The sequence below is a fragment of the Pogoniulus pusillus genome, chromosome 21 (assembly GCF_015220805.1).
Source record: "Pogoniulus pusillus isolate bPogPus1 chromosome 21, bPogPus1.pri, whole genome shotgun sequence".
Lineage (NCBI taxonomy): Eukaryota > Metazoa > Chordata > Aves > Piciformes > Lybiidae > Pogoniulus > Pogoniulus pusillus.
Window position 1 is genome coordinate 19508398 of NC_087284.1, and position 26953 is coordinate 19535350.

At 44.8% G+C, this 26953-nt stretch overlaps 2 protein-coding genes across 2 annotated transcripts in view; both read left to right on the forward strand.

The window, feature by feature from the left end:
• Positions 1–28: 28 nt before the first annotated feature.
• Positions 29–19553, forward strand: RIOK1 (RIO kinase 1). The gene is made up of 17 exons (XM_064161157.1): positions 29–705; positions 2455–2662; positions 3726–3816; positions 4085–4154; positions 5382–5424; positions 6067–6159; positions 7989–8101; positions 8216–8296; positions 8972–9058; positions 10160–10297; positions 10856–10959; positions 11760–11866; positions 12992–13057; positions 15242–15361; positions 15665–15718; positions 17564–17707; positions 19338–19553. The coding sequence occupies exons 1-17, from the start codon at positions 635–637 to the stop codon at positions 19446–19448; spliced, it is 1701 nt and encodes a 566-aa protein (XP_064017227.1). The 5' UTR covers positions 29–634; the 3' UTR covers positions 19449–19553.
• Positions 19554–19756: 203 nt separating this feature from the next.
• DSP (desmoplakin) overlaps positions 19757–26953 on the forward strand; it is an 84610-nt gene continuing 77413 nt past the window's right edge. Inside the window, exon 1 of the mRNA XM_064161150.1 lies at positions 19757–21742. The gene's annotated coding sequence lies outside the window, so the exon portion shown is untranslated. The remainder of the gene's footprint in view (positions 21743–26953) is intronic.

The following is a 26953-nucleotide window of genomic DNA, read 5'->3' on the forward strand; positions in this document are numbered from 1 at the left end:
AGGCGGGGCGGTCACGTGAGGCTCTGCGCACGGCCCCCGCGGCAGCCGCTGTTGCTGCTGGGGCGCGGCTCTGCCCTGCTTCCGCCTTAAGAGGGGCTGCGTGAGGCGCGGGTCCCGGGGCGAGAGGCTTCCGCCCCGTCTGCGCGGCGCGGGCCTGCTGTGGGAGGTGACTCGCAATGGAGTGTCCTGTCTAGAGCGGCGCGGCTGCCGGCGTAGAGATGCGATAGTATCTCCTGGGCCCGGTAGTGGTGGGGACGCACCCTCGGATGCTGTATTCAGTTTTGACACCCTCAACCTCCCAGCATTTTGGTGCTGGAGCGGAGCTGACGAAGTATTTAGAACGCAAGTCTCCTGAGGAGTGGCTGAGGGAGCTGGAGCTTCATCATCGGTAGTCGTTGTGAGTTCCCTCAGAGAAAGGCTGTGGCTGCCAGATTTACTCGCGTCGCAGAGTGTCGCTCTCAGCGCCAGTTACCGTATTTACCTCGTGTTCGCGCCCAGCCACCTGACACCGGAGGCGGTTCCTTCTCGGCCTTTTTGCGCGGCCGCTGTCGCTTGTTTTTGATCGTGTGTCGGCGCCGTAGGGAGCTCCCCGCCTCCTGTGGCCCTGCTGCCGGGCACTACCGTGAGCGCCGGCATGGATTACCGTGCGATAGGGATGAGCCAGATCGTGCCCGGGCAGTTCGACGATGCGGATTGCTCCGACGGGTAAGAGGCAGCGAAGGACTAAGTAGTCGCCTCTCGAAAAGGGTCGTAAGTCGGCGTGGGGCCTGGAGAGAGAGGTTGGCCGCGGTTTCCGCAGGCCCCATCGTAGCCGCCGGTGCGAGGGGTGGCTGGCGTGCGTTTGTCCGGTAAAAACGGATGAGCCAAGAGGCAGGCGGCCCTGCGGCTCCTGGCAGCGCGGCGGGAGGCGTGCGGCTGTGCTGCCCGAGCCAGAGCAGTACGCGTGAGGAAGGGCTCTGTGTGCGCCCTCTCGCCTCTCCCTGTTACTTCTGTTTCTGCTTCACTGTTAAATCCAGCAGACCTGCCTGCAAACTCGGGGTGGCCGAGCCTATCTCACCTGGGTGTTACTTGATTGTAAGTGAATATCTAACAGGGAGTTGCTGAGGACAGCAAAGCGATTTGTTTCCATTCGGAATTTAAACATGATTTCTGTTGGGCTGAAAGCCTGGAGGTGTTTGTATTATGTGGAGAGTGAATAAGGGGTGATGTGGTGGTATGGGTTCAAGCCATTTTCTTTCCAGTTTACCGTGTATTTAAATGCCCAATGCCGGCAGAGAATCTGCTCTGGCATGCACTTGTTTGGCAGAAAAATGTGATATGCCACATACATCAAGACGTGAGTAAAAAGGGTTCATTTCTTCCACAGATAATTAGATGTGGTGAGCAAGACTATGACCAGAAGATTGGGGCTTAGTATTGGGCCCACTTCTCTTTACTCTCTGGGCAAGGGGAGTGAGTGCACCTTCATTAAAGTGTGAGGAAGTATTAATCTGCTTGAAGGTAGGAAGGCCCCACAGAGGGATCTGGACAGGCTGGATTGATGGGCTGAGGTTCAACAAGGCCAAAACTTGCACTTCAGTCGCAACAGCCCAGTGAATGCTCCAGACTTGGGGCACAGTGGCGGGAAAATGCCCAGCAGAGAAAGACCTGGGGGTGCTCGTTGATGGCTGACTGGAGATGATACAGTGTGTGCCCAAGTGGCCGAGCAGGCCAGCAGCATCCTGACCTGTATTAGAAACAGCATCAGCAACAAGGCTACAGACATCATTGTCCCTGTGTACTCAGCACTGGTGAGACCACATCTTGAGTACTGTGTTCAGTTTTGGGGCCCTCAGTCCAAGGAAGACATTGTGGTGCTGGAGCATATCCAGAGAAGGGCAATGAAGCTTTTGAAAGGTCACTAGAGAATTCTTGTGTGGAGTGGTTGAGGGAATTGGGGTTGTTCAGTCTGGAGAAAAGGAGGCTGAAGGGAGACCTTCTTGCTGTGTACAGATAGCTGGCAGGGGATTGTACTAAGGTGGGAATCAGTATCTTCTCCCGAGTAACAAGTAATAGGGCAAGAAGAAGTGGGGAGGTTTACATTGGACATTATAACAAACTTCTTCCTGAAAGGGTTTTTAGACACTGGAGCAGGCTCCTCAGGGAGGTGGCTGAATCTCCATCCCTAGAGGTGTTTAAAAGATGCAGAGGAGTGTGACTGCAGACTTGGTAGGGATAGATAATGGTTGAACTCCGTGATCTTAAAGGTCTTTTCCAAATAAAGTGAGTCTACAATTCATCATTTAAATGTAGTCCACTCCTTAAAGGCAGTGACATTGTCATGAATAGTTGCTGAAGGATAGGTGAAGTGAGGAACATCTCACAGAGAGCTGTGGAATCATTTGTGGGCATAAATGTGTTGCACTGACAGTGACGAGCATTTGTGATTATAGAAACATCTCTATTTGTTTGAAGTGAACTTAGTGAAGAAACAGAAACAGCTAAAGAAGGTGAGGTCACTGAGAACTGCCAGTCATGCCTCTGCAAAGAATTTAACATCGAGGAAGGAGATGGTGATGATGACAATGATGAGGATGAGGAAGAAGATGAAGACTGGGACTGGGATGATGAAATGGGAAGACTGATGAAGCGCCCCAATGCTGCTGGTGGACGCAATCCACAGGTGTGTTGAAAGCTATTTTGTGAGCATCAAGGCTGCTTAGCAGCCAGTGGGGCTAACCTGGTCTTCATTAGTATTATCTTGAGCATAAACAGTTGTTTTTTTCCCTTGAGAATTCCTTTTAGTCTGTTCCTCTGCCATGCACCCATGTGTACATTGCAGTCAGAGCTCTGCTTGAGTTCCTTGTCACAGGATTGTCACTGCAGTTTTCCTTCTGTTCCTTACCTTTCCCAGCTTTTCTGTGCCCACTTGATCTCTGCTGATACTGCTTGATTTTTTTTTTTTGTTTGTTTTTTTTTTTGTTTGTTTTTTTAAACATCTTCTCCACCCTTTTGCTTTGATGTCAAGACCTGCTTGCCCCTCCCAGGGTGAAACAGTTATTTTTTGCACTGCTAGTGGAAGGAGGTGCTGGAAGTAGATTCATTTAGATTGCATGCTATTGGTATATGAACTGATGAAAACAATGTGATGTGAGAAACATCTTTCTTACCCTTGGCTTGGACACTGGGGGTTGAAACCCTCTTTCTTGATACCAGCATAACAGAGGAGTTGAGATGGAGTGGTGCTGATTGTGGTGTATTATGTTTGACTGGCAGTACTTGTTCTGGGTTATATTATTCTTGCCATTAGTTACTCCTGTACTGTTAAGTGTTGGTGAAACTGTGTTGAGATACTAATTGCTTGGAGAACATTACCTGCAAGAAAAAATGACATCTGGGAAAGTTTTCTTTTCGCTACCTTAGTGTTTTCCTCTTTGCTTCCATCTGCTGTTTACCTTCTTTTTACAGTTAAAACATTAATAGAAGAGAGTTGCAGCTCAATTCTCAGACTAAAATAACATTGAATTGAACACTTTTGGGAATCTTAATATGTCACTAGTATTGTCTTTTCTTTAAGTACAATCTGATGTTAATCCACACCCATTTCTTCACTCTTTTTGGTTTACTTTTCCTATCTCTAGGCATAGGCATTTGAGCTGCTTTTCCCCCCAATGGTCTTGTCTACATTTCAGAGGGTTATTTAGAAAGGCAACTTTTAATTTGTGGTGGTGTTGTTGTTGTTTCAGGCCAATAGACAGACTCCTAACTGTTATTCAGCAAAAATGTCTACCCCTACCGACAAGGCTTTAAGGAAATTTGAACATAAAATTAATCTAGGTGAGTATGACTACATTGTCTCTTATGAAAACCACTCTGATTGTTCTTAGTCTAGTTCTGTTCACTTTAAGCCAGAATTCTCTGGGGTGAATTATTTAACTTTTGCCAGGCAGAACAAAAGCAGCTGAGCTTCTGTAGTTACTAGAGAGCTTTGCCTGCATCTTAACCTTGTGCTATGACATGTCAGATGGCAGAAGGGCCATTTCTGAACACAGAAAATGGGATTTTGATTTTGTTTTCATTGTTATTTCTTTTGTGTAATTTTCAGATAAGCTAAATTTTGATGACTCTGTTATAAATAGAGTCACAGAAAAGTCTAGACAGAAGGAAGCAGACATGTGAGTATTGCTTGTGGCTCTAGTTTCATTTAAGTAAGTTGAAACCAGAAGAGTAATTCTTATTTCCTAGTGTCATCCTGAATTTTGACTAAGTTCATTAAGAAAACCAAAATTGACAAACTGTCATTATGCACTTGGCTATTTTGATAGTGAACTTTTTGCTTTCCATATCAGTTGCTAAATCATTCCAAAGTTTGGATTCCTTTGTTGACACTACTGGTGCAGAGTGTGCGATGGTTTGGGTGCTACCTGTCCCCCCACTCTTATGAAATCACCCAGACTAGACTAAGCCAAGCTGGAGGTTAAGGAATGAAGCTTTACATATACAGCTTAGCACAATATACAAACATATCTACAATATATCACAAATATATACAGCTACACACAGAAATATACAAGTTAAAAGTAATACAGAAACACAACAGCCCTCCCAGAAATCAGAGTCCCTGAGACAGGCTCCCAGCCACACCTTCACCATCTTTCCACCCTTCTACCTTATCCCAGAGTTTGCCTTGCATGCAAGTTGAGTTTGGAGGATTGGCAAGGGGGGTTAGAAAGCAGAAGGATTAGTTACACAGCAAACAGCCCCAGGAGAAAGCTCAGACTCCACACTCATTGCCTTATTTATGTTTTTGTTCTTGTTTTTATACATCTCAGCGAGCCTATAAGTGAAGCAGACATCACCATTGTTTCCTTTTCACAGCCTATAATCTTAATTCTTCTCACTAAAATGTTCCAGCTAGGCTCAAACTACCACAGTGTTGTAGTGAGTAAAGTGACAGGTGTCACTCTACTAGAGAAAGCTGTTTTATCTCTCATCTTCCATTTTCTAAACAGAGGTCTTCAAGCAGTTGATCTAAAAAGATATTGGAAGCCTTTTGAAGGTTTCTCCTGATGATTTGGTGAGGGAAAGCTGCTTCTTTTATAGATCTTTTGAAGCCAGCTGCTTACAGCCCTGAGTTAAGACAGACACTGTGTTCTCCTGAATGAACATAACTCAGTGGAAGCAAGATGGTATCTATAAAAGTGAAGGGCACTAATGTTTATGGTGTTTCCTTTTTTTTGTTGGTGTTTTGTTTGTTTTTTCACACCCTGCCTGCAGGAGAAGGCTTGGCTTCTGTGTGACAAGCTTTACTTGATGCTGTCTTTAACATGGCATGTCGTGTTTTGTTGTCTCAAAGCACTGAGTCCATATGTGGGATTGTAGCATTTTATTTTCACTTCTAGGTACCGAGTCAAAGACAAATCAGACAGAGCAACAGTAGAACAGGTAAATCCTGAATTCGTCACATTTTTCTTTTAACTGCCACAAATAATGTGGATTTTTTGGATTCATGCTGAAATGCTTACTGTGGAACAGAGTGTTGCCTTGGAGTTCTGCTTTCCTTCTTATTCTGAAAAAATCTGGGTTTTCTTTGTTTTTCCCTTTCTTGAAGGTCACATTTGCTTCCAAAAATGGTTTGGAGCTCATTTTGATACTTAACATTGCAACAGAATTCTGCATCTTGTCTGTGATTCAAAATTAAGCTTTTATTAAGCTTCAAAGAACAAGAAAAACTCCTAGGTTGTTTTTTTTTTTCTATTCCTTTTCCATAGCAGAAATGAACTGTTACTGGCCCAAGGCCACATGGCTGCCCTGAGGATAGCTGCATCAGAGGACAAACTTGATTTTAACACTCAATGCAGCTGTGGGTGGGAAATCATTCTTTACTTTCAATTATGTCCTTGAGCTAGCTCTAGAAGAGAACAAAGTATCATTCCAGAATCATGCCAAAATTCTGAGTGCTTGCAGTTCAAATTATCACTTGATCCTTATGATAGTCTAATGCTGTGAGACCTTTAATATGATACCAAGACTAAATTCTGTATTAGGTTTTGACCTCTTCTTTGCCTTTTTTGTGTTAAATTTGAGGTGTTGGATCCAAGGACCCGAATGATTCTGTTCAAGATGCTCACTAGAGGCATCATAGCAGAAATCAATGGCTGCATCAGCACAGGGAAAGAAGTGAGTTTTATTACAAATGTCATAATCTTTTTCTCAGCAAAGCAGGTGGAAGCTCATGCTGCTCAGGTGTATCAAAATACTTGAGTTTATAACTGCTTTTTGGTTGCTTAATTGGTTAATTATCTTAAGATAAAATGCTATTAAAGGAAACAAATTTCCCCAAGCATGAAAGATTTCTCAGAGTACTTCAGTTTGTGGGTCTTGTTAGTTGTTAAAACTGAAATATTTGGAAAGGGTGTATGTACTATTCATAGAATCATAGAATGGTTTGGGTTGGAAGAGACTTTGAAGATCATCTAGTTCCAAACCCCTCACCATGAGCAGGGACACATTCCATTAGACCAGGTTCCTCAAACCTCTGTCCAATCCAGCTCCAAAACACTTCCAGGAAGGGAGTATCTACAACCTTCCTGAGCAACCTGTTCCAGGGTCTCACCAGTCTCACTGCAGATAAAAAAGCAGTATAAATCCACCCTCTTCCAGCTTAAAGCAATTCTCTTCCTACCACTGAGCCCTTGTAAAAAATCCCTCTCCAGCTCCCTTGTAGGCCCCCTTCAGGTACTGGAAGGCTGCTCTGTGGTCTCCCCAGAGCTTTCTCTATTAAACAGCAAACCCAGGTAATTCTTTCCTGTACAAGACTCACTGAGTCCAGCCATTAACCCAGCACTGGCAGGTCACCACCAAACCTCTCAGCAGGCACAAAAGTATCTGAATTCTGCATAAAGCACCATTAAGCCTTCACTGCTTTTAACAAACCAGCAGATGTGTGCGCTATTATGAGTGAGCAATACTACAGATAGATAAAACCAGAGCACAATTTTCCAAGTGAACTGCTGAATCAGGTCTAAAATGCCTAATGCCTAGGCTGATCTGCTCTTCTTCCAAGTCCTTCAATGATGGTTCTCCAATCAGCATATGTTGTGCTTAGGGACATGATTTAGCAGGTGACTTGATGGTGTTGGGTTGATGATCGTACTCCATGATCTTAAAAAACTTCCATTCTAAATGATTCTATTATTCCACCCTGTGTAGAGATGTCAACATGAGATATTTTGGCTGTACTTGTTTCTGCCACCAAAATGTAGATGAGGCAGTTTGCTTGTGCATTATTTCTATCCTACATGTATGGCTGCAACCCTGCATAGTCTTATGTATTTCCTATAAGCTGTTTCTGTTGTAAAAAGAGATTGCCCTTGTGTGCAAATGATGTGTAGGGGCTGGGTGTGATTGTTTGGGTGTTACCTGCCCCCCAACCCCTCCCCAGTTTGGAAAAATCACCCAGACTAGACTCAGTGTCTCTGGAAATTGAATGAAGGTTTATATTTTCAGCTTAGTACAATATACAAGCAGATATTTACAATATATACAGTTATATACAAGTTAAAAAGTAATACAGAAACACAACAGCCCTCCCAGAAACCAGAGTCCCCAGGAGGGGCTCCCAACCACCCTTCCACCTTCCTCCCACCCCTCTCACAGATCTTGCCTTATATTGAAGGAAAGTTTGGGGGGTCAGCTAGGGGGAGTAGGAAGCAGATGGATTAGTCACACAGACAGCAGGTTAGGTTAGAGAGAGGTGCAGCCCACAAAGCCCAGAGAGCAACTCTGTTTTCTATGTTTATGTTCTTGTTCTTCTACATCTCAGCAAGCCTATGAGTGAAGTAGGCATCATCATTGTTTCCTTTCCACAGCCTGTAATCTAATTCTTCTCACCAAAACATTCGAGCTAGCTTCAAACTAGCACACTAGGGTGAGCTTTCGAGGTGTCAGAAAGAGAAGGTGATGTTGGTTTAAAGAGTTTGGTATTTCTCTGCTTTATAATCTGATAGGCAAATGTCTACCATGCCACTACTGCCATCGGAGAGAACAGAGCCATAAAAATTTACAAAACCTCCATCCTGATGTTTAAGGATCGGGATAAGTACGTGACTGGTGAATTCAGGTGAGTTTGGCTTCTGCCTGGTTTCAGTGGACAAGAGCTGGTAAAATCCCTGCTGCTGATGCTAGGTAACTTGGCTAAAAGTCCCTGTTGTCTTTTTTATTTCTTTATCTAAAGATTCCGGCATGGCTATTGCAAAGGCAACCCCAGAAAAATGGTGAAAACGTGGGCTGAGAAAGAAATGAGGAATTTAATAAGGTGATTCTTCCAGTTTTTATTTCAGCATGCAAAGGTAACTGAAACTTGCAAGTTTGTAGGAGGTACTCTGCTGATTTGTGCCCATCGCTATGTTTCAGGCTCTCTAGGGTATTAGGAGGAAGTCTTAAGCTTCCCTGTGTGAGAGAAGAAAAGGAGAAGAAGGAATAAAGATTTTTCTCTTGCTGCTCTTACTCTCAAGCTTTTCAGTTCTGAACTCTCTGACTTGATGTGTTTAAGGGTCATTTGAATGTGGTGCTTGTGGATATGGTTTAGGGTGAATCTTGTAGAGTAGGGTTATAGGTTGGACTTGGTGATCCTGAGGGTCTTTTCCAACCTGGGTGATTCTGTGAAATATACTTTCTGCCTTCACTTTCCAACTAAAAAGTGAAGAAAAGCTGGAAATAGCTGGTGCTGAGTAACAGCACACTGCAATATAGGTCAACCTAGGATTAACCTGAACTGTGTAAAGATTCTTTGCCACAGGAATGCTTAGAGAACAAGCAGAGCTAGACTGGTTGTGTCCTTTTGTATTCACTTAGTAGTTCTTCACAAGTGAGTTTCCTGAGCAGAAGAGTACTTACTGTGTTATGTTTAGATGTAGAGCTCCTGTGGGCAGCAGTGCAATGCAAATAAAGTCTGAGTTCATTTTGGTTTGGCTTTGTTCTTGTGTTATAGGTTGAATACAGCCCAGATACCTTGTCCAGAGCCAATTATGCTGAGGAGTCATGTGCTAGTGATGGGATTTATTGGTAAAGGTGATAGGTAAGTATCCTTAGAAAATAAAATACTGTTTCTAATTGGTACTTTTCTACAAAGGTTTAATAAAAGCATAGAAGCCAACCCTCTGAATTTACTCACTGTTACTTTAGGCCTGTAAAAGTAGTGTGTTACTCTTATAGGTACATGACCTGTGGAATAGCCAGCCATTTCCAGCTGCTACTGCAAACAGTCTGCATGATTCTGAAGCCTCAGTTGTTTGCCTAATGAATTTGTAAAGTGGCCTAACTAGAGATTAAGGCTGCAAAGGCTTGCTTATTGTGCATGAAGACAGTTTGTTTTGTAGTACAAACGTTAGCATGGGCCAAAGCAGTTGGAAACAAAGCTCCAGTAACTCTGGCAAGCATACACCAAACTGCCCCATGCACTTAGCTGCTCATACTGACTTGCTTGACACACTTTAGTGAGCAGAAGAATCAGGCACAACAAGTAAAACATTTACAGCTGGTATGTATCACAGAGTCCCAGAAAAGGGGGAGTTGAAGTGACCTCTGGAGATCATCTAGTTCAACCCCTCTGCTAAAGCTGGGTCACCCAGAGTATGCTACCCAGGATCACAATGTTGGGTCAGGTTTGGAATCTCTTCAGAGAAGAAGACTCCACAACCTCTCTGGTCATGTGGTTTGTCATCCTCACAGGGAAGGTTCTTCCTTGTGTTCAGGTGGAACCTTCTGAGTTTTAGTTTGTACCTGTTGCTGTTTGTCCTGTCACTGAGAACCACTGAAAAGAGTCTGCCTCATGCTCTTGCCTCCAGACCCTTTAACTATTGATGAGCATAGATAAAATCACCTCTCAGTCCTACTCTGCCCTTCTCCAAGCTGAAGTAGCTGTAGGTCTCTCAGATGCTCATCAGAAAGGTGCTCCAGTCCTCTCATCTTTCTAGCCTCCACTGGACTCTTTTTGGTAGTTCCCCACCTCTTTTGAACTGCAGAGTTCAGAAGTGGACTCAGTACTCCAGCCGTGGCCTCACCAGGGCAGAGTAGAAGGGGAGGAGAACGCCCTTTGACCCGGTAGCCACTTTCTTCTTAATGGACTCTAGGAAAAGAAAAAGTGCTCACTTGCTGTTATTTGTGTTGTCATTTCCAGGCCTGCTCCTCTGCTGAAGAATGCTCAGTTATCTGACTCCAAAGTTCGGGAGCTGTACCTGCAAGTTATCCACTACATGAGGAGAATGTACCAAGATGCCAGACTTGTTCATGCAGATCTCAGTGAATTCAATATGCTGTATGTTCTTAAACCTTGCTTTGAATTGTGACATCTAAAACGTGTGCTTTGGCAAGCTCTTTGAGTACAAGTCTACCTTTAAGGGAGGTTTTGTGACTAGATTTTGTAACTTTGGCTAATGATGTAGCATCAGAGATCTGAGCTTCCTCTGTGTAACAACAAGACAAGCTGACAAAGAAAAAAACCAACCAAATAGTAATGAAAAATACAAACAAAACCAAACAAACCCAAGCAACCCAAAAAAAGCTCCATACAGAAGCCACTCATCTAGAGAAAAAAAAGTAAGGTGTCATTTTTTTGTCATCTTCTCCCTCCACTTAAATCTGTTTTTTGTGTTCATGAAAATAATACTTCTTGATAGTTTAATAATATAACTTCTGTAGAGGAGGTGAAGCTTTGACTCAAAAAAGCCAACGTGGCCCTAATATGCAAGGTGCATGGTAAAGAAATACGTTAAGGATGTTTGTGGCTTTTGAGTTTGAAGCACACTTTGTTCCCTACCTTTCAATCTCCCATGTAACAGTGATGGAGTTAGTGCAGTTGTCTGTGTGCCTGCAGGTACCACAGTGGGGATGTGTACATCATTGATGTGTCTCAGTCTGTGGAGCATGACCACCCCCATGCCCTGGAGTTCCTGCGAAAGGATTGTGCCAATGTTAACGGTGAGTGGGCTGTGCTTCATTTCTTGTTCTGTTCATGTAGGAACTGTTTGTTCACTTGCTATTTCAGGTGAAATTGACTGTAGAAGCTGTCAAACTTCTGTTCAAATAGAATCTGCTGAAAAGTCTGGACCCTGTCTTTCTTAGAGGCACCTTGAAGTACTGAAAGGCCACAATAAGGTCCCCCAGAGCTTTCTCTTCTACAGGCTGAACAACACCAGCTCTCCTAGTCTGCCCTCACATCGTTGTTGTGGCCTTCTCTGGCCTACTGCAGCAGGCTTCTGTCATTCCCGTGCTGAGGACTCAGACCTAGCCTTGCAAGTGGGGTCTCAGCTGAGTGGAGCAGAGGGACAGACTCTCCACCTTTGACCTGCTGCCCACACTACTGGGGATGCAGCCCAGGACATGATTGGCCTCTCAGCTGCAGGCACACATTGTAGACTCATGACCAACTTTTCAGTCCCCAAGTCATCCTCTGCAAGGCTGCTCTCCATCTCATCACTCCCCCAGCCTGTATTGATACTGGGGCTTTGCCCTGACCCATGTGCAGGACCTTGCAACCTTCTCAGGGAGGTGATTTAAAAACCTCCAGGGATGGGGATTCAGAGATGCAGAGGTGTGGTGCTGACAGACATGGTGTATCTGCAGACTTGGTAGAGTCAAGTAATGGTTAGATTTGATCTTCCTGCCTAAATGATTTTATAGCTGTGTGACTGACCTGCTGTAGCTGTCACTTCAACATGATGGCTGCAAATGTCCCCTGTAATCAGTACCTGCTTTTCTCTCTTCTCTGTTCCCCTTAGACTTTTTCCAGAAGCACAATGTTGCAGTGATGACTGTACGGGAGCTGTTTGAGTTTATTACTGATCCTTCTATCACTAGCCAGAACATTGATGACTACCTCTCAAAAGTAAGACCTTGTGGCCTTGTTGCTCATGTGGGGAGACTTGAACACCAAAATCAAGCTCCTTCATCTACTGTACTCCACATCCTGTTATAGAAGGAAGCTGGTACATGACTCTGTTATACTGGTGCTTCAAAAACACGTGCCTGATCCAGGTGCTACTAAACACAGGATGCTTTGAATTAGTTTGTTAGCTTTTGACAAGGAGAAGCTCTGCAGAAGTACAACCATAGAGAAACACAGAATCATAGAAGTGTCTAGGCTGGAAAAGACCATTGAGTCCAACCATTAATCCAGCTCTGACAGGGCACTGCTAAAATAAGTACCTCAGCACCACATCTATGCATCTTTTAAATTCCTTCAGAGATGGTGACTCAACCAATTCCCTGGGCAGCCTGTTCAATGCAGATTTGAGGAGGGTGGGCTGAGGGAGGGGAATGCCTCAGGGCAGTGGTGCTCTGAGGTATATGGTCTCAATAGCCAAATGTAGTGGCTGGGCAAGCAGGATGATTTCGGGAGGTAAACTTCCTCAGTGCTGCCAGCAGCACCCATGTATTTCATCTCTGGCTCCAACTCCTCAGTTCCCAGTTAAGTGTAACTTCCAAAATTGAGAGTAGGGGGGAAAAAAGACGTTTTTAAAGTTAATGCAAAAGTGGGAGCACATATACCATGCTCAGGGTGGAGATTTAGTTCCTGGTGAAGGCCACATGTGTGGCCTCAATATCAGTACCAGTTGGGGCTTTCCAGTTGTGTACATGCTGTGACACTGGAGGTTGGACAAGACACAGTTGTGCTACACTGTTTCCCCTTACATGAGCTCTTCTGGCTTGCTCCATGTACTTCAGGCCCGAGCTCTGCTCAGTGTGTTTTTATGCCATTATGTCTGTAGTCATGCTGGGCCTGCCATAAGTTGGTCTGGAAGGAGCAGCCAGTGTGTTTTCCTGCTATTAATAAAGCAGATCTGCAGTTTAGTTACCGTTAGATGTCACTCAAGGCATTGCTGTGGAGAAAGCTGGAATATTGGTGAGGGATAGTGTGGAGTACAAGGAAAACCACAAATGGGAATGGTGAAGTTGGGTTAAGTCAAGCAGTTCTCAAGTGATAACCTTGTATTGTTTTCTCTTTCTTTAGGCAATGGAAATAGCATCAAAAAGAACAGAAGAGGAAAGATCCAGTCAAGATAAAGTGGATGAGGAAGTAAGTAAGGATTTTTGTGCCTGCTATGAAATGGATCTTAAGCTTGCCTCTTCTAAGGAGTGAAAAACGTGTTTTATTCAGCAAAATGTACAGTCTGTAAGCAGAACACTGTGATACTGAGGTGTCTTGAACTAGTTGAGAGGCGTAGCATGGGGTGCTGTGTGTAAAAGCCAATAGTGACGTGATGATGGAAGGCAAATACTCATTTTCCTACAACAAAATGCTTGCTTGTAGCCAGGTCCCTTCTTGTATCTTCCAGTTCAGGTTCAGTTAACACCAAAAGTAAATGCAGAGATCTTATGATGCAAGCAGTTTTGGAGCAGGACACTTAGATATCTGCACTGACTAACTTCCCTCTCCAGTTCCAGTCCCAGTCCAATTCAGTTTCTCTGTCTATTGTTTATCTCCCACACTGAGCGAAACAGTTTGAAGTCCATTACAGAAAACTGCTGACACTGTGGAAAGACTTGATATAAAGATGAATCAGTTGCAATCACCATCTTCAGAAGAGTTTAAAGACCTCAAAACAAACCAAAAGCAACTGTGAGCAGACTTTGTATCAGCTAGAACCCGTTTCATTGTGGCGTTGTTTTTATTTTTTGAGCCAATGACTCTTGATTTACCAAAGACCTTTCTTTTTTTTCCTGGAGCTCTGCAGATTTTACCAACTGCTTCTGGCTGAAGCTTGGCCAAGGAAAGGTTTTGATTTTTGTGTGTGTGTGTATTTGTATCCAAAGATACCCTCAGCTTCTGAACTATAGTCAGATGGTTTTTGTTCCAAGCCCATCTTTTGCAAACCAGTTATTTATTTGCCTACATAAAGGTTCCAACCTGTAAGAGATGATATAGTAGCATCTGAGATCACTTAATTTATCTTGGAGTTCTCAGGTGACCATGATTAGTTGTGTCACTTCCTTCGTAGAAGAGTACAGCTGGTGAAGTTTTGTGGAGTGGGACCTTTTCTTTGTACAGTGCTTTGTCTAGCAGTTACAATCGTGAAGTGTGCTGAGATCGAACTGATATTGTGAAAGAGAACAAAGTACTTCTGTCTTGTGTAGTAATGCCTTAAGTTTGCTAGAGGACTGTTTCAAATAAACTACACAGATCCTGCAGTTAGGTTTTACTGTATTTTTCTGCTGCAGGAACCTTCAGGGAGTTGGACTTGTGGGTCGAAGCAGATGTAACTATATAAACAGATTAAGTTCTAAGTGCATTTTGAGTTGCATCCTGTAAGTGTTATAAACATCACAGAAAATCCTTAGACTATAAAACCTGTAGGTCAAGAAGTAGTTTGGAAAAGAGTGGCTAGAAAACTGTCTGGTAGAGAAGGTCCTGAAAGTGTTGATCAACAGACTGCTAAATATTGAGTCAGCAGTGTGGCCAGGTGCCCAAAAATGTCAACAGCATCCTGGCCTGTATCCAGAATAGTGTGGTCACCAGGAGCAGGGCAGTTATTGTTCCCTTGTACTTGATGCTGGTGAGGCCACACCTGGAATACTGGGTTCAACTTTGGGGCCTACACTACAAGGAGAGAGTTGCTGGAGTGTGTCCAGAGAAGGGCAATGAAGTTGATGAAGTGTCTGGAGAACAGGTTTTTGAGAGAACTGGGGTTGTTTAGCCTGGAGAAAAGGAGTCTGAGTGGAGACCTGAAAGGAGTTTGTAGTGAGTATTTTGGTCTATTCCCCTTAGTAACAAACGGTAGAACAAGAGGAAATGACCTCAAGTTGCAGCAGGGGAGGTTTGTATTGGACATTAGAAAACAAACTTTGCCAAAAAGATTCTCAAACACTGGAATAGGCTTCCCAGAGAGGTGCTGGAATCACCATCTCTGGAGGTGTTTAAAAAGACATGATTTAGGCCCAGACTTGGTAAACTTGGATAATAGTGGTCACAATGATCTTAAAGTCTTTTCCAACTGAAACAATTCTGACTCTGTTGGAAGGATTAGAGAGGTTTGTCAGTGGCCTGGTGGCTGTGGTGGTTGTACTGAGAAAGGAGCCTGATTAGTGATGACTTTTTGCTGATATGTTGGCTGCACTGCAGACAAAGACACAGAAGATGCACTGGGGTTCATACACTAGTGTGACTGACTCCATCCTTTCTAGTTCCTCTGAGCTAGTAAATCCTTCATGGTTATTCTCTTGAGGAAGAACATCCAAGTTCTGTTTCTTTTCACTCCACTAGGTGTTTAAGAAGGCTTACATACCTCGAACTCTGACAGAGGTTAAAAACTACGAGAGAGATGTGGATATAATGATGAAACTGAAAGAGGAGGATATGGCATTGAATATTCAGCAAGATAATGTGAGTAGACCTGCTGGGGCACTGCAAAAGGCAGGAGTAAGAATTCATACTGAAAACAGATAGCAACAAACAAAACCAAGCCTTGTTACCAAGCTGTTGAATACTGACTGTTGTCATACTTCAGAATCATCTGGTTAGACCAAGAGGCAAACACTATGTTAGTACTTTTGCTTCTTTGAGGGTTTTTTGTTTGGTTGTTTTTTTATTTGGTTTGGGGTTGTTTTGAGGTGGCAATGTTCACTGGACATGAAGATTTGAAACCCATTTTGATAACATTTTCTTTCTCTCTCTCCCTGTACAAAGATTCTCTACCAGACTGTTACAGGACTGAAGAAGGATTTGTCTGGTGTTCAGAAGGTGAGGTGTTTTAGAAATCCTTCAGTTTAGCTGTTTTCAAAGAGCACTTACAAGGAATACAGAGAATGCCTTATCTTGCATCTGACACCATGGAGGGTGACTGTTTATGTCAGGGATGGGTCTGATGTTGCAGTGTGACTGCATGCCATGTAAATGGCTTCCCTGCACTATGCTCATGCTGGGTTGCTTGAAAATGAAATGCTAATCCTTGCTATGGCCACCATCTCTAAAGTTAAAGTGGAGAGGAGGGAAGATGTGTTCCAATTAGAGAGGGTAGCTGATGTAAATTTTGGCATGACTGCTGTGTTTTATATGCTTAGGGTGGCTTTGCTGTTTTACTGTGTAAAGAACAGCCCTAAAGTGTAAGGCATGGTGATGAAGGAATCATAGAATCATAGAATCAACCAGGTTGGAAGAGCCCTCCAAGATCATCCAGTCCAACCTAGCACCCAGCCCTAGCCAGTCAACTAGACCATGGCACTAAGTGCCTCATCCAGGCTTTTCTTGAACACCTCCAGGGTCGGTGCCTCCCTGGGCAGCCCATTCCAATGCCAATCACTCTCTCTGGGAAGAACTTCCTCCTAACATCCAGCCTATACTTTCCCTGGCACAACTTGAGACTGTGTCCCCTTGTTCTATTGCTGGTCATAGAGACCCTTTGGTGAAGGACTCGGGGCTACTGGTGGGTAAAGAGCTGAACATCAGCCAGCAATGTGTACTTTTGCAGCCCAGAAGTCAAGCATGATCTGGACTGCAGCCCCAGCAGGTTGAGGGTGGAGATTCTGCCATTCTGCTCTGCTGAGACCCCACCTGCAGTGCTGGGTCCAGCTCTGGAGTCCTCAACACAGGAGAGATGTGAACCTGGTGGAGTGGGACAGAGGAGGCTGCAACAGTGATGTGAGGGCTGGAACCTTTCTGCTGTGAGGACAGGCTGGGAGAGTTGGTGGCGTTCAGCCTCAAGAAGAGAAGGGTCTGAGGGGACCTTTTTGTGGCCTTTCAGTTCTCAAAGGGGCCAATTAGATAGACTTTTTTTTTTTTACAGTGAGAGTAGTAAAATGCTGGCCCAGGTAGCCCAGAGAGGTGGTAGATGCCCCATGCCTGGAAATATTCCAGGACAGGTTGGATGTGGCTCTGAGCAGCCTGATCTAGCTGAAGATGTTCTGCTGGCTGCAGGGGAGTTGGACTCGATGACCTTGAAAGACTCCTTCCAACCCAAACCAGCCTATGATGCCCAAAGGTGCTGTGTCATAGTATGTTTGAAGTGCTTGGCAGTGATGCTTCTACAAGGTATATTGGGTTCGAAGTTGGGCATGGGTCAATATAATACAACACAGAAATCCTATGTGGGTTCTCCCTGCTTTGGTAGATGTTATCCAGCCTTGGTGTAGACTGTTTTAAAATGGAAATACAGATATGGGTGGGATCAGGTTGTGACAGACTCACCAGGCTTGTTTAAGCAAGTGTTCCAGTGTAGATATTTGTTTGCAATAACGCCTACATGTAGTGCCCCCAAGACAGGTTTGGGGATGGTCCAAGTGTAATTCAGAATTGGCTTCCACATGTTAGCAAATTGCTGTTTAATGTATGCAAATGAGTTTGAGAGTGCTGGCACAGCTGTGCTGTGAGACCTGACCTTAAAAGATTCTGTTGCACATCCAAGATTTGTTGTTTTTAGTTTGGTTTAGCTTCCTTCTAACTCTCTCTCTTGAGACTCAGTGGTGGCTGCAGTAAGAGCTTCCCCAAGGGCTTTTTCCAGCAGATATTGGGGTTTATATATATGTGTGCATGTTTTCATTGGGATTCTTTGATTTGGATTGCTGTAATTGTTTTTGATTTATCTTGCAGATTCCTGCACTTCTTGAGGAGAAGGCATGCTGCTCAGAAACAGATTCTGATGATGATAGTGGTGCCTCAGAGGATGCTGATTCAGGCTGCAAAGAATTTGTACATCCCAAAGATAAGCCTACTGAAGTCAGCGTGGATAAAAAGGTCAGTTGTCCAGGCATGGTTTCTTTTTCCCACCTCTGCCTGTGTGACAATAACAAAACTTTAGTTCTGGATGGCTCTTCCTACTTCTTGCCTGCAACAAGCTACGGGCTTTTACTGTTGTAGAGAGTGAGAGCAGAGTGAGTGTTTCATTCTGGATGCTTCGTTTATGGTTGTATTATGTAGAGGAACACCAGACAACTCTCTTTTGCTCAGACAAAGCTAGAATGGAGATCTCTGCAGAGAATTCTAAGGCTACCCAAAGCAGAATTTACAGAAGCCTGGGTCCCTAGTTTCAGTGCCTCTAGCTATTCTTCCAGGATTTGGTGTTCAGATTTGTGTTGGAGCTTCTTTTTGTGCAGGGAACTGAAAGCAGTTCATCTGTAGAACTGCAGACTTGGTGACAATGTTTGTCCCACAGTGGCTTTTGCAGTACTGTTAGTACAGGCTGTCTAGATTGGCTTCAGGTAAGAAATGTAAAGTAGTTATGCAAAGGGATTATGGTTTGGTGGTTGTTTTAAAGGTTTCATTTCCCAAACTGCAGCACAAGTATGCTTTGTTTTGGGGATGCTTTTCCACAGGGTATCGCCCATGGCCAAGAGCCTTTTGGCAAGTTTTTAGGTGCTGTGCAAAAGGGTGAAACTTGAACTAAGGGGTGCAAGATTTGGGGTTTGCTTGTTAGATTTTCTTCATATCTGTAAATAAAAAAACAGCAGTGCTCTGACAGACCCTTTCTACCAACTGAGAGCTGCTGCCTTTCAGATCATACAATCAAAGACTGATTTTGGTTGGAAGGGACCTTTAAAGTTCATCTGCTCCAAGACCCTTGCAGTGAGCAGGAGCATCTTCACTAGAGCATGCTGGGCAACCCATGCCAGTGTTTCATCACTCTCAACACAAAAAATACCTTCCTTAGAGCTAATCTAAATCTTCCCTCTTAGTTTAAACAATCACCTCTTGCCCTATCATAACATACCAAATCCTACAAGTCTTGATCACTTCTCAACTTTATGGATAGGTTTTAATTTGGGTTTAGTTTTATATGACTATGATGAGATTTTTGGTAACCTCTGTGGTTAGCTGTGGGCAACAATAGCTTCCCCCCCCTCCACCTGACTGCCTTTACCAGTTGAGCCTTTCCACTGTCTGTCATAAATTGGTGTACTGCAGTAGCATAGCACCCTTTTTACTCATCCTGGTGGTGATCAGCTTACTGTGAGTTGCTAGCAGTTACTAGGGCAGTATTTTTGTGTGGCATGTAGAAACACATACTGCAGTAGCCCTGTGGGCAGCAGGAAACTTCGTTTGGCATCCTGTTTTAATCCTGGATGTAAACAGCATGAGTTATGAGTGTCTCTTTTTCCCTTTCTTCAAAGGTTGCATGAAACTCATATCTTAACTAGTCTGAATTTTGCTTTTTTGTTACCAATGTGCAGTTCTTGGCTCTGCCTCTAACCTACACTTAGATTTTCTTTGGTCCTCACCATTCCTGTTTCTTTTCCTTCTTTTTTACCTCTTCCTTTTGATAACCTAATTTTTATATGGTGTTTTGATTAACTTTTTACCAGTTGTCAAGAATCAGTTGACCTCAATCTCTTATTCCTTCTGTGTTTAAATGTTTGTTTATTTACAGGAAAGGAAAAAGATGGTTAAAGAAGCCCAAAGAGAGAAGAGAAAAACCAAAATCCCAAAGCACGTGAAGAAGAGGAAAGAAAAGACTGCAAAAATGAAGAAAGGCAAATAAAATGAGCTTTGGCTTGGAGGGGGGAGGGGATGGTTTGTTCTGGGCAATTTAGTCAATGTCTTTTTAATTTTTACCAAAGGCAAAAAAAAATCCTTTATTTCTATACATGCAGTATTAACTGTGAAGGTGGTTTTGTTAAGGACATGGTGTTACTGTTTGAACAGAGTATGTGCCATGGGTTTCTCAATAGAAAAGAATGGGTTGAATGTTTCTGCATGTTAAAAACTTGTATTTGAATTCAAGGCTGTGTAAAGGACCACAAAGAGGCAGGACCTCTTTGTGGCTCAGCTTTACCAGCCCATGTCATCACTAAGGGGTGACCTCATCAGTGTTTATAAGTATGTAAAAAAGGATGGAGCCAGGGTCTTCAGTAATATCCAGTGACAGGACAAGGGGCAATGGGTGGAAGCTGAGCCTTAAGAAGTTCCACTGACACATAAGGAGAAATCTTTTCACTGTGAAGATGACAGAATACTGGAACATGCTGCTCAGGGGTGTTGTGGAGAGGAAGCTCTGGAGATATTCAAGACCTCCCCAGATGTGCTCTTGTGTGATCTGGTATAGGTGATGCTGCTCTGGCAGGGGGGTGGGCTAGATGGTCTTTTGAGGTCCCTTCCAACCCTTATCATTCTGTGATCATGCTAAGCAGACCCAGCTCTTTATTAAGGAGAAGCTGGCATAGCTCTGCTTGTAAGTGACCTGCTTGGGCTGGGGCAAGAATCCATGCTGAAGACACTCATCTTCTCTCTTGGCAACCAGGGAGGCTGATAAAGCTTGGGAGACATGTCCTCATGATGTAGCACATCAGCTGGTGTTTCCCATTGCCTCCACATTTGGAACTCCCTTTGCCAGCTGTGGTGATTTGACCCTGGCTGGGGGCTAAATGCCCAACAAATCTGCTCTATCACTCCCCTTAGATGGAAGGGCAAAGGGAAAATCATAACAAAAGTCCGATGATAAGGTAGAAGCAATTTAATAACGCTAAGTGCAGGCAAAGAGCAAAGGCCGTGTAGAAGCAAAAAGATATGTTGTTCTCTACTTCCCATCAGCAGGTGATCTGCAGCCCCAGGAAGCAGGGCTCTCTGAGAAGTAACTCCAACTCTACCAAACCCAGTACACCAGAACAGAGAGAGGTTCTCATTCTAGTAAATGTCTTGGAGTGTGCTCCACATTAAGGCTGAGTTTGATGCCCTGGGGACATACATTTAGAGAACACACATCCTCTGATGACAAGCAGCCTTTATCTATAAGTGGATATCCAGCAACCATTGTCCTGTAGCAGGGTGAGGCTTCTTTCTCTTTGCTCCTTGCCTCCTACACCCAGAAGAGAGATGATATTTGCCGGCTGCAAATGTGGTTTCATTGCCAGGTTTGACCTTCAGAACAAGTTTGGTGCCTTTGGCTGGAAACCTGGTAAGAGAGGAACTGGTCAATGCTTTGAGATACCTCTTTCTCTGTGCACCCTCTTTTCCTGTCTGTACAGGGATTGGCAGCCCTGTCTTGTACAGTATGAATATACCAAGGAGGCCAACAGCATCAGGAATAGTGTGGCTGGCAGGACTTGAGAAGTGATCATCCCCTGTACTGGTCACTAGTGAGGTGACACCATGGATACTGGGTTCAGCTTTGGGGCCCTCCCAAGAAGGACACTGAGGTGCTGGAGTGTGCCCAAAAAAAAAGGTCAGTGATGCTGGTGAAAAGTCTAGAGATCAAGTCTTGTGAGAAGGAGCTGAGGATACTGGGGTTGTTTAGCCTGGAGAAAAGGAGTCTGAGAGAACTTGCTCTCTGAAAGGACATCGGAGCCAAGTTGGGGGGCAGTCTCTTCTCCCATGGAACATGTGATAGAACAGGATTGAATGGCCTCAAGTTGTACCAGAGGGACCTAAGGTTGGACATTAGGAACAATCTCTTCCCTGAAGTGGTTGTCAAGCTCTGAAATAGGCTGCCCAGGGCTGTGGTGGATTTCCCATCCCTGGAGGGACTTAAAAGCCATGTAGATGAGCCACTGAGTGACATGGTTTGGTGGTGCCCCTGGCAGTGCTGGGTTAATGGTTGGACTTGGGGTGGCAATTCACTTCCAACCAAAACCATTCTGTCGTTCCTTATAAATGCAGCCAGGATTTCTGGAGCACGTTGGGAAGCAAGACTGTTTGCTCAGCCAGTGGGGACGTTTGCTCGGAGATTGTGCTGGAGCATCTGCCTTTTGAGAAGCGGCATTACATCAGCTGTGAGAAAGGGGGCAGCCTCTGGCTTCCTAGTGGAGGGTGGAGGAGGTACCAGACCTACATCCGGAGGTGAGGTAGTACTCTTGGTAGCCATGCGTGGTGTCTCCCGTGCCAAGGGCTGCTGGACATAAGGACGCATTATTCACTGCTTCCTTGTGCCATCATGGGAGCTTATGTGCTGACATCATCAGGCAGAAGTGATCCTTGTGATGGCTGTCCTGAACAAGGAAACTGGGCTGTGGCTGATCAGTGTGGGTCTGAAAGTTACCAGGCACAAAAGAACTCTGTTTTCACTGGGGCTGGGTGCTCTGAAGGCAAGGATGAATGCTGGTTCTTGGCAGAACCTGGAAGCCTGAGAGCCAGAGTGCATTCCTCACTAGGGTGTGTTTACCTCCTCTACCCCAGGAGACACTTCAGAGAAAAGCACTGATGATAGCAGCCCATGGGCAGAGATGTCCCAGCCCATGTAACCTTGTCTTCCCTCCAGGCCGTGCAGCACAGCCTGAACAAGCTTTCCTACCTCTAGTCATCCTGTAGCATGAAGAGGAGCCTGGATCAGGCTTTAAGGATTTCAGCCTTGCTTGCGGGGCTGTGCAGCAAGACTCTGCAGGCTGCCTGGGAGTGTTCTCTCTAGGGCATATTTACCTCATCAAGGGGTTTTGCAGAGCATATCAGCTGGAGCATGCCAGAAAAAAACGTTCTGGGCAAGTACAGAAGGCCTCATGATGGCTCTTGGAGCTTGCTGAGGTGGCCTGTGAGTGCAGTTTGTGAGATGTACTTGAGATAAATAGTAGTGAAGGAATCATCAGAAATAGGATGGAGTAGGGCCAGGACAATGATAAGCCATCTTTGTGGTGATCCCTGAAGCAGGAGAATGGCTGTTAAAAATGTTAGACATAATTATGAAGAGACATCAGTCTAATATGGGATGGAATGGAATGGCATGACTAGAGAGCAGCCAGGCAGAAAGGGACCTGGGGGTACTGCTCAACAGCCAACTGAACAGGAGCTAGCAGTGTGCCCAGGCAGCCAGGAAGGCCAGTGGCATCCTGGCCTGTATCAGGAATAGTGTGGCCAGCAGGACCAGGGAAGTCATTCTGCCCCTGTGTCCAGTTTTCAGCCCCTCAATTCAAAAGCGATGTTGAGCTGCTTGAACATGGCACCAAGGGTGGTGAGGGGGCTGGAGCACAGCCCTGTGAGGAGATGCTAAAGGACCTGGGGGTGTTCAGTCTGGAGAAGAAGAGGCTCAGGGCAGAGCTCATTGCTGTCTACAACTACCTGAAAGGAGATTGTAGCCAGGTGGGGGTTGGTCTCTTCTCTCAGGCACCCTGTGATGGAACAAGAGGACACAGCCTCAAGGTGTGCCAGGGCAGATTTAGGCTGGATGTTAGATAGAAGTTCTTCAGAGAAGGAGTGATTGGAATGGGCTGCCCATGGAGGTGGTGGAGGCACCATCCCTGGAGGTGTTTAAAAGGAGACTGCATGAGGCACTTAGTGCCATGGTTTAGTTAATTAGAAAGTGTGAGGTGATAGTTGGACTTGGTGATCTTGAAAGTCTTTTGTAACCTGGTTGATTCTGTGCTTCTGTGACTTATCCTAGAATGGTTTCATTTGGAAGACATCTAAGACTGTGTCCAACCATAAACATCATCATGGCCATTAAGCCATGTCCCAGAGTGCTATATCTACATATGTTTTTAACACCTGTGGGGATGGTGAGACTATCTCTGTGGGTAGCCTATTCCAATGCCTGACCACCCTTTCAGTAAAGACATTTTCCCTATCCAATCTAAACCTACTCTAGCACAATTTGAGGCCATTTTCTCTTGTCTTATCAGCAGTTACTTAGGAGAAGTAACTCGCCCACCTCACTCTAACCTCCTTTCAGGTAGTTGTAGAGAGCAGTGAGGTCTCCAGACTAAAGAATCCCAGTTTGCTTAGCCACTTCTCATAAGACTCATTCTCCAGGCCCTTCACCAGCTTCCTGTGACTTGGGTCACAATACCCCTGTGCAATGTTATACACTTGTGAAAGTGGCTGGGAAGCTCCCTTGACCTGCTGGCCACAGATTAATGACATTTGAAAACTTAACTATGTAGAGTGAAAATATTTGCACCTCTGGGGCCAAAGAGAAGAATGTACAAAATCAATTACTGCTCTCTTGCAGGGCATTCCCAAGCAGTTCCATCTTCTCAGTCATTCACTACAAGAGTGAGATGGGGGCAGACTGGGAGGTAGACACTCTTAGGTATATGCTGAGTTCCAAAAGAGCTCATCAATGAGGTGTTGGGAGGTTTTTTGAAGGCTAGCCCCCCCCTTTCTTGAAGTCCTGCAGTGCTGCAGGGGTGGTTTGTGCTCTGAGCAGTAGGTGTTGGGCTTTGTCTTGATTCCAAGGTCAGTGCCAGGCTAGTATTAATTTGTTGCTTCTCCCACACTATAGATTTTATTACATGTAGCAAGAGAAGCATTGGAAGGTGGCAGTTTGTGGATTTGGTTTCCCTGTGATGAAGCCAGTAAAACCAGCTCTGCATGTAAGGATCTGTCTGCTCAGAGGGTTTTCATTTCCATGCTGAAATACTTTGATTAAACAATGCAGAACTAGCTGTGGCAGGCAGCATGCCTGCTTTGTCATGTATTCTCAGGCAAGAGTCACACCTCTGGGCCTGCAAGATGAAAAAGAAGCAAGGTCAAGGCTTTTGAGGGCCAGTGTGTCCTGCAGGTTTTGGTCCCAGCTGGTGGAGAAGGTGATGATGAAGGGGAACAGAGGCAGGAGCTTACTGGGGTCTTCACTGAATCCCAGCATGGTGGAGTTTGGAAGTGACTTCTGGAGAACATCTATTCCAGCCTTCCTGCTTAAAGCAGAGTCACCCAGGGCAGGCTGCCCAGGATTACAATGCCCAGGTAGGCTTGAATCTCTCCAGAGGAGACTCCACAACCTCTCTGGGCAGCCTGGTCCAGTGCTTTGGCACTCTCACAGAGAAGCTTTTCTCCAGCTGAGCCTTTTTCCTGCTGTTTTCACTTGCAAAATGTGTACAGCAGGTTTGAGTGTGATACTGTAAACATGACACAGCTGCAGGCACAACAGGTGCTTTGTCTGAGCTCCCTTCACTTCTCCCCCGTGGTGCACTTGCAGAATGATGGAGGGGTTGGGGGAGTGTGCAGGGGTCTCTTGTTTCAGTACAGGGACCTGCCTGTCTTCACCTCTCCCCGCTAAGAAAACAAGGATCTCAACACTCAGTGAGTGAATGAGGGCAATAGAAACTCTTTTGTCAGTCTCAACAGCTTCACAGATTATTCTAGTTCCAAAAGCCCTGTGACAATTTATGTTGAACTTTCTAGGGCATGGCTATGAAAACCAATATCTAACTTTAAAAGTCATTTTCACCATTGTAACGCTGGTCCTTCTAAAATGCTACTAGGCTCTCAAGTTAAAAACACTGACCTTCTCCATTAGCATCTCATTACTTTCCGTCTTGCAGAATTAGGTTCCTTGTGCTCATGTTCAGATCCTCTAGAGGGAGAAGTTGTTCAGACCATTACGACGTGCTATGGCTCCCTGAAGAGGTGAAAAGTGCCGATGAAGTTTTGATTCCACATAACTTCCTATAAAGTTTGGTGGATTTGTAGATGGCACCCAGATGTATTTAGTTTCTTCTGAATTCGTTGTTCTTGGACAAAGCTCTGCACTTTCAGAGGTGATAACTGTTCCACAAAGCAAAGTGCTGGGTCACACCAACCCCATGAATGCTCCAGGCTTAGGGAAGAGTGTCCTGGGGCAACTGGTCACCATCTGGCTGTATATGAGCCAATGTGTGCCACGGTGTCCAAGAAGGCCAGCAGCACGCTGACTTGCACAGCGAAAGTGTGGCCAACAGGACCAGGGATGTAATTGTCACACAGTGTTAGGCACTGGTGAGGCTGAACCTCAAATACCGGGTTCAGTTTTGGGGCCATTACTACAAGGCAGATACTGAACTGTTGCAGTGTGTCCAGACAAGGACAGCAAAACTTGTGAAGGGTCTGGAGAACAAGCCTTTCGAGGAGCAGCTGAGAGAGCTGGAGGTGTTTAGCCTGGAGAAAAAGAGGCTGAGGAGAGACCTTGCTCTCTACAACTACCTGAAAAGAGGGGATCAGTCTCTTCTCCTAAGTAAGATGATAGGTATAGGGATCAAGCTGTGACAGGGGAGATTAGGTTGGATATCAGTTAAAAAGTCTTTCCTGAAAGATTGGCTGCCCAGGAAAGTGGTGGAATAAGCGCCCCTGGAGGGCTTTAAAAGCTGAGTAGATATGGTGCTTAAGAACATGATTTTAGTGGTAGACTTGGTAGTGCTGGGTTAACTGTTAGACTCCATCTTTTGAGGTCTTTTCAACCTGAATGCTTCTACAATAGGGACATAATTTCTTCTGATCCAGGCATGAAGTATTAATGCTGGGTTTAGGACAGGTTATAGATGGCACATGATAAACATGAAGGAGGCTTTTTCTCCCTGCTCTGTGTGTGTGAGGATGTGGTGAGAATCTAAAAATTATTAGGGATGCTGTTCCACAGCTGTCCACATTCATGGGCATAAACCCCAATCTTTTATCTGATGCACTAACAGGCAATTGTTTCACCACAATCACAACCCCTAAACGCAGTCTGAGTCACTGACAGCTACTCTGCACCCCAGCTACATGTGGTGTAAAGCAGAGAAGCAGCAGGGAGAGCTGGAGCCTCTTCTCAGGGTAGTCTGGACTTGTCTGAAAGCCACTCCCTGTGGAGGTATGTGGCTAAGGTGGCAGATTTGCAGTGACTTGCCTGTGTGACATCAGGAACATCAGTGCAGCACTGGGTGAGATTCATTCTTGGGGACCAGGCTCAAGGATTCAGTCCTATTGAAAGCTCAGCTCCTGGTGCAGTCAATGGAAGTTGATCATTAGGACTGGCTTAAAATGGAGTTGAAGAGCTTACAGCTGAGTTGGGGCAAGACAGCTCTGTGGTTTCTTGGGTGTATTGTATTTGGTGTTCTGGCATACTGATGTTGGTGCAGTAGGTGAAAGTTGTTTTCAAAGGACTTGAACTCCTAGTTCAGAAGAGTCAACTACGTGTTGGACTTGATGATTTTAGGGTCTCTTCCAAGCACAGAACAGTTCTGCCTGGTGTTTTTATCCTGAGCATCTAATGATTCCTGCTTATAGCACTGAAAGGCACCAAAAAAGGAAGACAATATCATGCTCGTAAGGACCTTTTTTCAGTAATCCAAGGTGCTGGCATTAAGATGTATTACAACAGTATACAAG

Excerpts from the sequence above, each read along its gene's own strand:
- RIOK1 (XM_064161157.1), top strand. The coding sequence starts at position 635 with ATGGATTACCGTGCGATAGGGATGAGCCAGATCGTGCCCGGGCAGTTC. Across the intron at positions 8,297-8,971 it reads GAAATGAGGAATTTAATAAG|GTTGAATACAGCCCAGATAC; the intron begins GTGATTCTTCCA and ends CTTGTGTTATAG. Across the intron at positions 10,298-10,855 it reads CTCAGTGAATTCAATATGCT|GTACCACAGTGGGGATGTGT; the intron begins GTATGTTCTTAA and ends GTGTGCCTGCAG.